The sequence below is a fragment of the Nanorana parkeri genome, unplaced genomic scaffold (assembly GCF_000935625.1).
Source record: "Nanorana parkeri isolate BGI_ZX_2015 unplaced genomic scaffold, ASM93562v1 scaffold1995, whole genome shotgun sequence".
NCBI lineage: Eukaryota > Metazoa > Chordata > Amphibia > Anura > Dicroglossidae > Nanorana > Nanorana parkeri.
In genome coordinates this window covers 59,289-71,839 of record NW_017308263.1, presented here as the reverse complement: position 1 = coordinate 71,839, position 12,551 = coordinate 59,289, and the positions used below count along the sequence as shown (strand labels likewise).

Genomic DNA, 12,551 nt, shown 5'->3' with positions numbered 1-12,551 from the left:
GGCCTGCGCTTTCAGAAAATATATGGTTTGGGGGGTCTTTTACAAACGCTAGCAACGCAGCAGTTGAAAATCAAATCAATGGGAAAAGTTGCCGGCATCTGGAGCCTCTCATCCCTGCCTCCAGCCACTCCAGGCAGGGATCTGTGACTCCATGGATCCCTGCTGCTGTCCCCCGCTTGTAGGGGCAGTGGCAACGGGGATAGTCCTTTTCGCAAAAAGGCTCAATTACAAATTTGCTAATATTTGTTATTTATTAACTCAATACAGTTTTATCTTTTAGATTTAGTCAGAAAATATATTTTTTTTGTGCACGGATACTGATTTTGGTGTGTTTTAACAATTGAATTGTGTATTTTTATCGGTTTAATATTAATTTGAGAAACATTTGCGCAATTTTCGCAGGGCCTTCAAATTTAGTATCACCATCTTTTTATCCATATTCTACCGGGCCTGCGCTTTCAGAAAATATATGGTTTGGGGGGTCTTTTACAAACACCAGCAACCCAGCAGTTGAAAATCAATAGGAAAAAATTGCAAAAATGGCTTCGCCAGCTGATTTGAAAAATGTTCTGGAGGGCTTCATAGCGAAAGGGTTAAAGACTGGACTGTCAGCCGAAAATCTGGGTCTGAACGTGCGAATTGTGGCCGTCAGCGACTAATCAATGTTAGGGCAGAACGGAGAGTGGCAAGACTGGTACAAGACAACTTAAGGGCAACAGTGCAGTGTCAGATTCCTCGCATCACCTTTCAACATCTCGTGGAGTCACGAGGCGGCCCAACGAAGTCATCTCGTGGAGTCATCTCATGGCCCAACAAAGTACTGATGGGGTGGTCATAATAATCTGCCCACTCAGTGTATATTTCCCTGTCCTAACTCCATTCAAATTTTCCTTTTTTTAGTCTGCACTGTGCCACATGTGTTCTTTTTGAAAATCTGCAGAGTCTGTTCTGGGTCCTTCCACATGTGCGTACCACAAGTTCTTTCACCACACTCTTCTTATTCATTGCACTGGTGACAGTGGAGTATGATCTTGAATAGATTAGTCTTCTCTGACCTTAATTTGTGGGAATGTGGATCTTAGGACAGATTGAAATGGTATGAAACAGTTTCACTAATGCATCCTATTTTTCCCTTTATTTTTCCAGGCCTCTCATCTCATACCTGCGCAAGTTTTATTATTATGATCCACAGGAGGAAATTTACCTTTGTTTAAAGGAGGCACGACCTGTTCCCAAAATGGAGTCTGCTACTGAGAATTCCACGTAGCAAAGTTCTTGTGTTGTGTTTTTTTTTGTGTTGGATGCAGGTAATTATACATTTAGCTAAGCCTAGTTGTACACTGTATATGATTTGACTTTTCTTTTTATTTCACAATTTGGAAAGTATCTTCTGCAGTTTAAAGTACACTGTGCAAAATTACTGGCTACTAAAACCACACTGTGAGGAATTTTCTCTGTGATGTTCACCTGACAATCTGTTGTTTTTACTGTGCCTGGTAATTGTTTGTAGATTCCCTGATTAAGTCAGTGTGACCGATACTTAAGGGCAAGCTGTGCTTACATAAAGGTTTTTAAATTTAAAATTTTCAATACAAAAGTGTGGCGAATGTCAAACTAGTCACATAGGTGCCACGCCCCCACTATATAGGCAATTTTTCAATTTCTGTGACTTTAAAGGCACACATACATTTTCAACATTTTTTACAAAGAATAATTTTATTCCAAGCATTAAAATATCAATAAAGTTATATATTCAGTTCCTTATTCCACCACAGCCTCACCCCCATTGTGTAAATAATGCTATCATATTGTTACATTTCACATATATCAGTGTAAGTATAGGACACAGGAAAAGAGCCCAACGTGTTTTGTGAACAAGATCACTTCTTCAGGGACAGGGTGGACATTTATGGAATACAAATATAAGCAGTTAACAATCACAACATATCCACATTTTATGTCCATCATCTGGGCATCATAAATTTCAGACTTATAGTACCGTGAAAAGGTTTTGGCAGGTGGGAAAAAAATGCTGTAAAGTAAGCATGCTTTCGGAAATAAAAGTGTTAATAGTTTATTTTTATCAATTAACAAAATGGAAAGTAAATGAACAGAAGAGAAATCCGAATCAAATCAATATTTGCCTTCAAAAGAGCATCAATTCTTTATGGTACACTTGCACACAGATTTTGAGGGAACTCGGCAGGTAGGTTGTTCCAAGCATGTGGGAGAAATAACCATAGATCTTCTGTGGATATAGGCTGCCTCAAATTCTTATAGGTCTTTATGTCATCCCAGGCAGACTCAATGATGTTGAGATCAGGGCTCTGATCAAAAGATCTGTGGTTAGTTGATTTGAATTTCTCTTCTGTTCATTTACTTTCCATTTTGTTAATTGATTAAACTAAACTATTAACACTTTTATTTCTGAAAGCATTCTTACTTTACAGCTTTTTTTCCCACCTGCCTAAAATGTTTGCACAGTACTGTATATGAACATTCTCAACAGATTTCCTTATTGAATAAAACAATAGATTAATTCCTAGGTGGAAGCCCCAACTCTGGTCCACCCTCCCTGTACCTCTCCACTATCTGCCCGTAAATGGGTTATGTGGGTTGTCTGAGCAATAGTGTCGTACAGGAGAAAAAAACGGACGGAGGCCAGATAGTGACTTAAAGTGACACTAAACTTGGGAGTTAAATCTTAAAAATGCAGTCAAGTCCCTGAACTATTAACAAACATCTATCTTTGTGTATCACTCAGCTATAGATTCTTAAATCATCTCTGAATTCGTGCTTACACTGTACTTCCTTTTAGAGAGTAGCTACTTTTGTTCCCAATAGTCCCTGTGTGTGTTGTAAAGTAGCCAAGCTCGCTCCCGTGATGGACTACAATCTCACATTTAGTTTACTGATTTGTATTGAGATGGTAATATTTCATGGGAAGTGAGCTTGTAGCGGTGGCTACTTTACAACTCACACTGGGACCATGGGGAAGAAAAGTAGCTAACAGAAAAGGGATTGTTTCACTTCTGGAGATACAAAGCTCTAGCGATTACCCTTTAAACCATTTTATCTACCGTATCAGTAACCGGTAAATAGCAAAGACAAAAGAAGCCAAGGTCGGACTGACCCCCAAGTGTAGGTAGTCCAAGGGTTAACTAAAGAATGGGACAAACCGGAATAATTGAAAAATTGAAAATACTTTATTCTAATAAATGGAGATAAATACAGCCAAAACCTTACTGTCAACTGATTAAAATCAATGACACTGCAGAGCTGATTGTCATTAGGATAACAATTGGTGGATTCAATCGACCCTCTATATTCTAAGCACATATATTCTGACTAGGGATGTCTCGATACCGACACAAGCATCGGGGCCGATACAGGGCATTTTCACAAGTACTTGTACTTGTGAAAATGCCCAGATACATAGCGCCGATACGGGCACTTTAATTTTTAAAATAGTTTCAGGCTGCCCCGAGGTACCGTGCTTGTACGGGCAGCTGAACTAGGACCTCACAGAAGCTCCTCCCACAGCACGGCCAGGAGAGCGAAGGAGATGCAGGAAAGCATGGCATGTCAGCTGGGAGCCTGATACCGGGCCACGGGCGCTTCGCTTTGCAGCTTTATCTTCTTATCTGGTGAGTGTGTCCATCTGTGTGTCTGTAAAAGCTCTCCCCTCCCCCATCCTAGAGATGAGACTTCCTCACTTACACGTTCCTCCGGAGCTGCTACACCCGAGGTCCGTACAGCAAGGCTGCCTGTTATTAACCCCTCCATCACCACGGGCTTCCTTACACTCTCCTCCACCACAGAATGCCTGCCATTACCCTCTCCATTACCACAGTCTGCCTAAACCCCTCCAACACCAGAGAATGCCCTCCATAACCACAGGCTGCCTGCAATTAACCCCTCCATAACCACAGGCTGCCTGCAATTAACCCCTCCATATTTAGAGGCTGCATGATGCCTTAACATAGCTGTCTTATGGCAACATGCAGACACAGGATCATTTATCTACACAAGCTGCTTCATCACAGCCCAGGATAACCTACCTACAGGCTGCCTTATCACATACTCCAGAAACCCATGCTGCTCAGAGGGCTGTATTCTTTACAAGGCCACTGTGGCCATGGCCTCAGGGCGGCAGGGAGTAGAGGGGCTGCACAGCTTGTTAGTCTATTAAATTGATTCCACCAAATCTCCATCACCACTGTGGTGATTAAAGATCTCAATGACGCAGGTACAGCACTGTCAGTGAGAGGGGTTCCCACCTGACAGTGCTGCTCCTCCATTCCCTGCTCCAACGCTGCATGGAAACATCAGAATCCCCCACATGCGCAGCGACAAAGCCCCAATCGCTTTTGGATCCACCAAACAGACCAACAAGCTATCAGTAAACAAGTTGCTGCCTATCAAATAAATCTGCATCAATTACCGGCCTCAACTACGCATGTAAAAGATGCTGATGCCTCGATGCATCACCAAAGCAAGAAGCAGAGGGGCAGCACCGCCACAACCCCAAACAGCGCCACAACCCCCCACACCACCACCGCCAACAGCGCCACGCTTCTCTGGGGGTCCCTTATCTAGAGGCAGAGCCAGCTATACCCGCCCCCTCCCCCGTCTGTTCCTCCAGTCAGCGCTGGAGGATCGGACAGGGGAGGGGGGAATCCAGTCCCTCCCTTGTCATGTCTCTCTGCAGGCATAGGATCGAGAAGTGAGCGACCGCCGGTATGTGTTCGCTCACTTCCCGATCTACTGAGCCGACCTGTGACAGCTTCATTGTCACAGGTTGGCTAGAACTATGAGGATGAGTGAAAAGCACTCAGCTCATACGGTAGTTCTTTTGCTTTTGGTGATATATCACAAAGTGTGAGATGTCCGTGCCCCTTATGTGTAATGCAATCACCCGACGTACACAGCAGTTTTCACTCTCATTGAAAGAAGCGAATGTCCGTTCAGTGTGTCCACGGGGGAGAAGAGGAGAGAAGCTGTAAATCTTGCCTTCTCACAGAATGGACTTTGCCTTCTTTCATTGAGAGGGAAAACCTCTGTGAACCTCTGGTGAGGGCATTATTAAACACATAAGGAGCACAGACAACTGACACTGAGATATATCACCAAAAGCAAACAGTTTAATCAAGTGGAAAAGGAATGGACACTTGTAACAATAGCCAGCCTGCTATTGGATATTTAAAATTGCAATATCAGGCTGGCTATTGTACCCACCCATTGCCTGCTGTCAATCAGCAGGGAGGACCTGATAGAGAACTTTATCTTCAGTTCCCTCCTTTGCTGATTGGCAGTGGGCGGGTACAATAGCCAGCCTGCTATTGCAATTTAAAATAACCAATAGCAGGTTGGCTTTTGCTCCCAGCCACTGCCTTCTGTATTTACATTCATTGAATCCAGTGAAGTGGAAAGGTGACACTGGAGGTCTAAAAGACCCCTAATGTCACCTTAAAGAGAACCTGTCACATCCAATGCATTCCCCCTTCTACCTCTATCCCCCCACACCTCTATTCCATGTTTTAGCAAGTACACAACTTGTAGTTCGTATATAATTAAAATCTTGTCTTGATCTTTGGTTTCTGTTTTATTAGATTTATGTTTTTAGTAAGGTTTTTAATATAGTGAAACAGTAAAGATTGATTGGTATTATTTTAGGCATGGCTGATGTATATACTATATACTGGAGGTGCACAGAAATGAACATTTTGAAACCAAAAAAAAAATAAATGTCTAACCTTTTCAAATTTTTTTAAATATTGTATTTTTATTTTTTATAAACTTTTTAATTTTTTAATATACTTTAATTTTATTAAATTGCATTTTTTTACTTTACTGCCGGGGGCTCTGGGGAAATATTGGGGGTCTAAACAGACCCCTGATATCTCCCTTTTAAAATAGAAAAAGAGATTGAGAACACAGAGTCCTCAACATCTTTTTCTGCATCCCCCGTTATAAATGAACAGGAAGCCTCTATACTGAGTGTTCCTGTTCATTCATAACTTGTAGAGATAGTATGTTTACCATGTCCACAACCATGAATGAACAGGAAGTGATGTAGATCACTTCCCATCCATTCATAATTGGGGACACAGTAAACATACTATGTCCGCAATTATTTACAAACACTCAGCGATCACTGATCGTTGAGGAGTGCTTGTACCTGCTCTCCATCCATACTTAATGTCACAGGAGGCTAAGCGAGCAGTGCGGGGAGGAGAGCTCTGACAGCTGACTCTTCCGCCGCACTGCCAGCCTGGCCTTTTGTTACGGCTGTCTCCGCCCCCACACCGCCGCTCTCCTGTTCTGTCACATAAGGCTGAGTAGGGCGGTGCAGGAGAAGAGCTCAGCCTCTTGTGACAGCATTGACAGCTGTCTCCGCCCCCACACTGCCGCTCTCCTAATCTGTCACAGGAGGCTGATCGTGTGGGAGGAGAGGCGCCGGACGCTTTCAACGCTCTCCTCCCCTGCACCGTTCTCCTCCCCTGCACCGCTCAGCCTCCTGTGACAGCTTCTCTCCTCCCCGATGAACGCTGCACTATGTCAGAGTGGGACACAGAGCAGCGCCCAGCGGGGAGGAGCGAAAGCAGGGATGCACCGCTATTTCGGCTGAAAGATGGCACTTTCGGCATTTTGCCAAAAGTGCCATTTTCGGCTGATATGTTTCGGCGGCCGAAATTTCAGTGCATCCCTAATAATAATATATGCCATATATTGGGTATTACTTGATTGGGGATTACTTTTTATCATTAAAACAATCCGAGTGATAGTCTTGTATATATAATTTATAAATGAATGTATTTATTTTACTTATGTATATAATAGCATTGTTGAATTTGCAAGATGTTATACTGTTACAACTAATGATTTTTTCATATTCGATTAGTTGGCCGATTAATTTTTTCGATTAATCGGATAAAAAATTAACAGTCCTTAATTTAAAATAAAATACACAAATGCAGTGTTACAAACAAAGTTTACTTCAAAATAAAACTGTTTGCACAATTGTTTTGCAATCGCACTGCACTGGAACGCACAGCATTGCGGTACCATGTGTTCCAGTGTGGGCGACCACACTGTGGGTGGGAGGTGCGTTTAGAGTGCCATTGAAATTGATGGCACTGCAACACGCCTCCCGCAGCAGACTTTGTCAGGCCAAAACCGAAAATGACTTTTTCCCCACCTTCTTATAATTTTTAATAATTGTATTTTAAGCATGGCGCTTGAATAGCTTCAGCCAGGAAATGACAGCTGCCAGTGGCAAGACTCTGCAGATGGCAGCTAAATGTAAATACAGCAGGTAGTGGGCTGGTGCAATAGTCAACCTGCTATTGGCTATTTCAAATTGCATTAGCAGGCTGGCTATTGCAACCCTCCCCGCTTGCTGTGCCCTAGAGGAGAGAGCTAGGGTATGGAATAGTTGACAACTATTCATAATCGATTAATTGATTAGTTGGTTGCAGCCCTAGTTATGACATTGTATGCTATGTGGTGGGATATAAGGCTGGTCCCCTATAATTGTGTTACCATTTAATGACATGCACATATGCTTGATTGTATAAAGCTATCCCAGCGGCATCCAGTGTGCGGCCAGCTTTTCTTCTGGTTGCATAGGTCTTGTTTGATATCTGTAAAAAATGAGTCAAGGCAACTGGACTTGCTGTATTTTTCTTGAAGACGTTTCACTGGTCATCCAACCAGCTTTCTCAAATCAGAATGACTTGTACAAAAAAATACAATGTACAATAAATATGGTGAATGTTGCTCCAATTCATATAATCTGTTAGTCACAACCAGGTGTTGATTGCATTTGCATAATTAGAGTCTATGAGGTGTTATTAACCTGCCCAGAGAGAGGTGTTAAAGCAGCATTGTATGTGATAACAGATTATGTGGATTGGAGCAACATTCACCATATTTATTCCCAGATAATTTTTTGTACAAGTCATTCTGAATTGAGAAAGCTGGCTTGATGACCCGTAAAACGTCTTCAAGAAAAATAAAGCTAGTCCAGTTGCTTTGACTTATTTTTTACAGATATATCATGACCTGGATGAATGAGAACCTTCACAGACGTCTTGTTTGATGTTAAGTAGGGGCATATAGTTAGAAGCAAGTAATTCAGAGAACCGAGGGTTATGTAAATACCACAATATCTCTTCCTTGTAGGTTGCCATGAGAATGGGGATGATTGTTTAATACAAAGAGCTTCAGCAGGGGGCGCAGATATGTTCAATATTTCTGAATTGTTTAAGTCAACTTTAAAATTAGAGATCAGGTCACAATTCTCCAATTCATATAATAAAATGGACAGTGTAGTAGGGGGTTGTTGTATGAAGAATAAGATGTCATCAACATAAGCTGCAAGTTTATGTTCCTTACCCTGGGCCGTAATACCTTTAATGTCTGCATTGTTTCTAATAGAGATCAATAAAGGTTCTAAGGTTAAGGCAAACAGGAAGCGGTAGAGTTGGCAGCGCTGGTGGGTTCCGTTAGGCAGTTCAAAACTAGGGGAGAGTGTACCATTGACCTTAGTTTGGGCTGTCTGATTAGTATATATAAACTAACGTTTTTGAACCAGAGTGCCCAAACTGCGACGCAAAATCAATGTATTTATCTCAAAGTGAAGAGTGAATGTTTTCTGCTCTGCTCCCCGATCTCCATCCTGAACTGTGCCTGTGCCATAAAACATTTATTATTACCGTTATGGAGACATTAGGGGTCTCTAGGACCCCTAATGTCACCTGTGGACTCCAAAAGAAGCTGATGAAGCAGAGATCTGCTTCATCAGCTTCTTCTCTCTGGCTATATGTAACGCACCGAGCTGGTTTGCTAGGATCTCAACTGCGGAGTCCCTTGACATCAACAACTAATAATGCTGTGAAAGGTGGTGATTTTCCCTTTGCGGCTGTTCAGTTTGAACCCCAGGCAGCACTCTCAATCATAGGCGGAGAGTTTAGGGGTTATCAACATCATATACCGCAATTAATAAACAAAAGATAAACAGTAATTGAGCACATATAGACGATCGGCGGGCTATGGAGCCGCTAATCGCCTATATGTGAAACACCCGGGTGTGTGCAATGGTCGGGTCTTTTCTGCCCGTGCGTGCCGTGTGGAGACGGCAACCCGCCAATGCTGCAGTGCCATCCGTCCGCTTTTTTACTACGGGCGGACGGCAAGTGGTTAAATCATGGGAGTTCTCACTAGCTAGCCGACATGACAGATTTCATACCGGATAATGTTAAATCCTGGGAGCTTCTCTTGTCTTCGAGATGCAGGTCTTATCTGGTCTCACTACTTATGACTCATCCTGCAGTGGTCACATGTCTTGAAGCAGGACGTTTCTGGTCTCAGTGCTTATGACTCGTCCTCTGGTTGTCCTGTCTTCCTGTCCTGATCATTTAATAGTCAGGCCAGTATTAACCTGGGGATTCCTGTTATGTCGGGAACAGGATTGTGGAGTCGTGAGTAAAAAATGTATTTACCTCATGTTTATAAGGTTGGGTATTTTCCCTGATTTCATTTTACTGTGTGCCCTTTAGACTGCTATTTGGCTACATGCTTTTATATGGAGTTTGACTAATTTAATTTAAGGTTCCTGCTATTTCTTTAACCCTTACGCTGCCAAGGACGTACGGCATACGGAGGTACAAAAGTGCTTCTGGCTGGCCAGCTCAACATGCTGTACGGACCTGGCATTTACAGTTCTACTATAAGCTCATGGTCGCTTTAGCGACCATGAGCTTATAGTAGAACTGTTCCCCGGACAGTCCCCTTCAAATTAATAGCTGTCATCAGCGGCTCACTTATGTCCTCAATTTCTTTTTCTATTTCAAAAGGGAAATGTCAGGGGTCTATTTAGCCCCCAGATATTTCACTGCAGCCCCCCCCCCCCAACAGTAAAGAATTATTAAAAAATAAATAGAAAATGTAAAAATTAAAAATGTTAAAAAAAACTAATAAAAAAAAGCACAACCCCTCCCTCCCCCCACATAACATACACATATTGAGGTGTACGCCATGCATGTTGTTAGAACGCATCGCAGTGCATGATTTTTTAAATGTATTTTTTCTTTTAAAAAAAATTAAATTAACTGTGGCAGCGCATGGAAAAGCTTTGTGACGCATTGCCATGCGTTGTGATCTTTGTGTTGCAATAAATATACGCCTGTATCATTTTATCACAACACAAACACCAACACAGCGTGAAAACAATTTTTTAACATAAGTCGCTTATTTACAGTTTTGAGAATCAGCCGTACAACGGCTTGCTGCGGCTGGGTTCGGATCGGCCGAAGGGCAGAAGGAGTTTGACTTAGCTAATCCAACATCTGGATCGACTTAGCCGAACCTCCGGCAGGCTACTCGTTGCTGTTCGGCCTATTCTCATAGGCAGGCCCGTCTTTAATATTGATCGGACCCTGGGCAAACATTTTCTTGGGCCCCCCGGGGCCCCCCACCAAGAAAAAAAAAACCATGGTAATTATGTCTAATCATGGCTTTCTACTATCATGCATTGTAATTCTATCAATCATGTTAGGGGCCTACTAAAAGGAATGACAGAATGGAATGCCCATAGACTTTGACAGGGGAATCTCCCACTATTAGATAGCGGCTCCCGGACGCCCGCAAGACACAGTTCAGGATGGAGATCGGGGAGCAGAGCAGAAAACATTCACTCTTCACTTTGAGATAAATACATTGATTTTGCGTCGCAGTTTGGGCACTCTGGTTCAAAAACGTTAGTTTATATATACTAATCAGACAGCCCAAACTAAGGTCAGGGGACAGCCCAAACCTTTCCGGGTCTGCTGCGCTCACTAGTCCTGCTTAGTATAAATAAAGTTTTAGTTGCAAGGCGGAAAAACGTTCGTGCCTGCAGATCCTGTAACGGTGGCTGGTCAGTGGGAGGGGTTTAGGCATGGCAGGGCGGCCTGTGATTGGCTGGAGACAAAGGTCCCTGAGCTAGCTCTGCAGACACCTTGTGATGTGAATGACAGTGCCGGGGGGGAGCCTATAGAAGACGCCTGTGGAGGGTGCAGGGAGGGTGAGTGGCACACTTCCAAATGTTGGCTGCTTGCTGAGCTGTGGAGGGGAGCTCCCTGCGCTGCAATTCATCTCACACAAAGAGCACAACCGCCTTTACACAATGCACAGGCAAGGTGCCTGTAACCATATACCTTGTCATATACTGTAGCGTTAATAATCACACAAAAAATAAAAACATAATGTGCTGCTGTCAATCAGCAGAGGTGGACCTGAGGTGCTCCTCTGCTGATTGACAGCAGCATTGTGTGGGTACAAGAGCGAGCCTGCTATTGGCTATTGCAATTTAAAATGACCAATAGCAGCCTAGCTATTCATTCCCCTGCCATTTAGTTTTTTTGTTTTTTTATTGTGAAGGTGGTCGACGGCCGCTGTCAAAATAAAAAAAAAAACAGAGAATGTACCTCCCTGAAACGAGAAGGGCACCTCCCTGAAATAAGGTTTTGCAGGTTGGGATGTCTGACATTGCACGTGAGAGCATACGCAGTCCATTTTTCTGGTTTCCTGATTTTTAATATTGCTGTCTGCTTCAGATGGTATCATGTTTTTACCTCACACAGGACCATTAGTATTATTGTGTCTGACTCTGAGGCAGAATTGTCAGAACAGACAGTCATTAGCAGGGCACTGAAAGTTTGAAAGTGAATATTTTATTTTCCTAATCTGTGTCTTACTATTGGTTTTATTCAGAAACTTGTGACACTTGTGATTTACATCGGTTCCACTGATGTTTCTGGTTCTTCCAGTCACAAGTGGCCTGTACATTACAGGGCCTATGAGGTTGCCATGGTGACCTGTGCTTGGTGTGGGCAGCTCTCCTCTTTATTTCTGCTCAGGCTTAAGGCCGTGACACACTGCACGCGAAGCCGTGCAGAGCCAAGCAAAGCTCTCCGGCACGGAGCTTCGCGTGCAGTGTGTGAGCTGAGTGCAGTCAGATGATTGACTGCACCTTCAGTCAATCGGCTCGTCTGTAACAACCAGCCAGACGTCGCATCCCGTCGCGCCTGTTTATACGCGCGAGCCGATTGGCTGAAGTTGAAATTGTTCATCTCGGCACGCTCAGCTCTGCGAGCTCTCGCAAGCTAGGGTGCCGAGAAGAAAGTGACATGACACACTGCTCGCAAAGGCAGCTCGCCAGCGCTCCGCGCTGCTTCGCGTGCAGTGTGTCACGGCCTTTACTGGTAAAACTGTTGCTGATTATGTAGTTTTCACTCAGTACAGAACGGCTGCCCTCATCAGTCAGATATTAGTAATGCTTATTTAGGTGCCTGGGGCACACACTCTTTCCTTCCTTGATTAAGGAACATAGCACATAGTTTTAACTCATGAATACAATACACCTGATGTACGAGTGCCATAAATACTATACTACATCATTGATGCAGTAACTGGGCTGTTACAGATTCACTCAGCTCATGAATACTATACACCTTATGTATGATTGCCATAAACACTATGTCATGTCATTGATGCAGTCACTGGGC

At 43.3% G+C, this 12,551-nt stretch overlaps 1 protein-coding gene across 1 annotated transcript in view; it reads left to right on the top strand.

The window, feature by feature from the left end:
* Positions 1 to 12,551, top strand: part of LOC108800328 (suppressor of cytokine signaling 7-like) — a 187,086-nt gene that overhangs the window by 143,550 nt on the left and 30,985 nt on the right. Inside the window, exon 7 of the mRNA XM_018572312.1 lies at positions 1,147 to 1,307. Coding sequence (XP_018427814.1) covers positions 1,147 to 1,267 — 121 coding nt within the window. The 3' untranslated portion in view covers positions 1,268 to 1,307. The remainder of the gene's footprint in view (positions 1 to 1,146; positions 1,308 to 12,551) is intronic.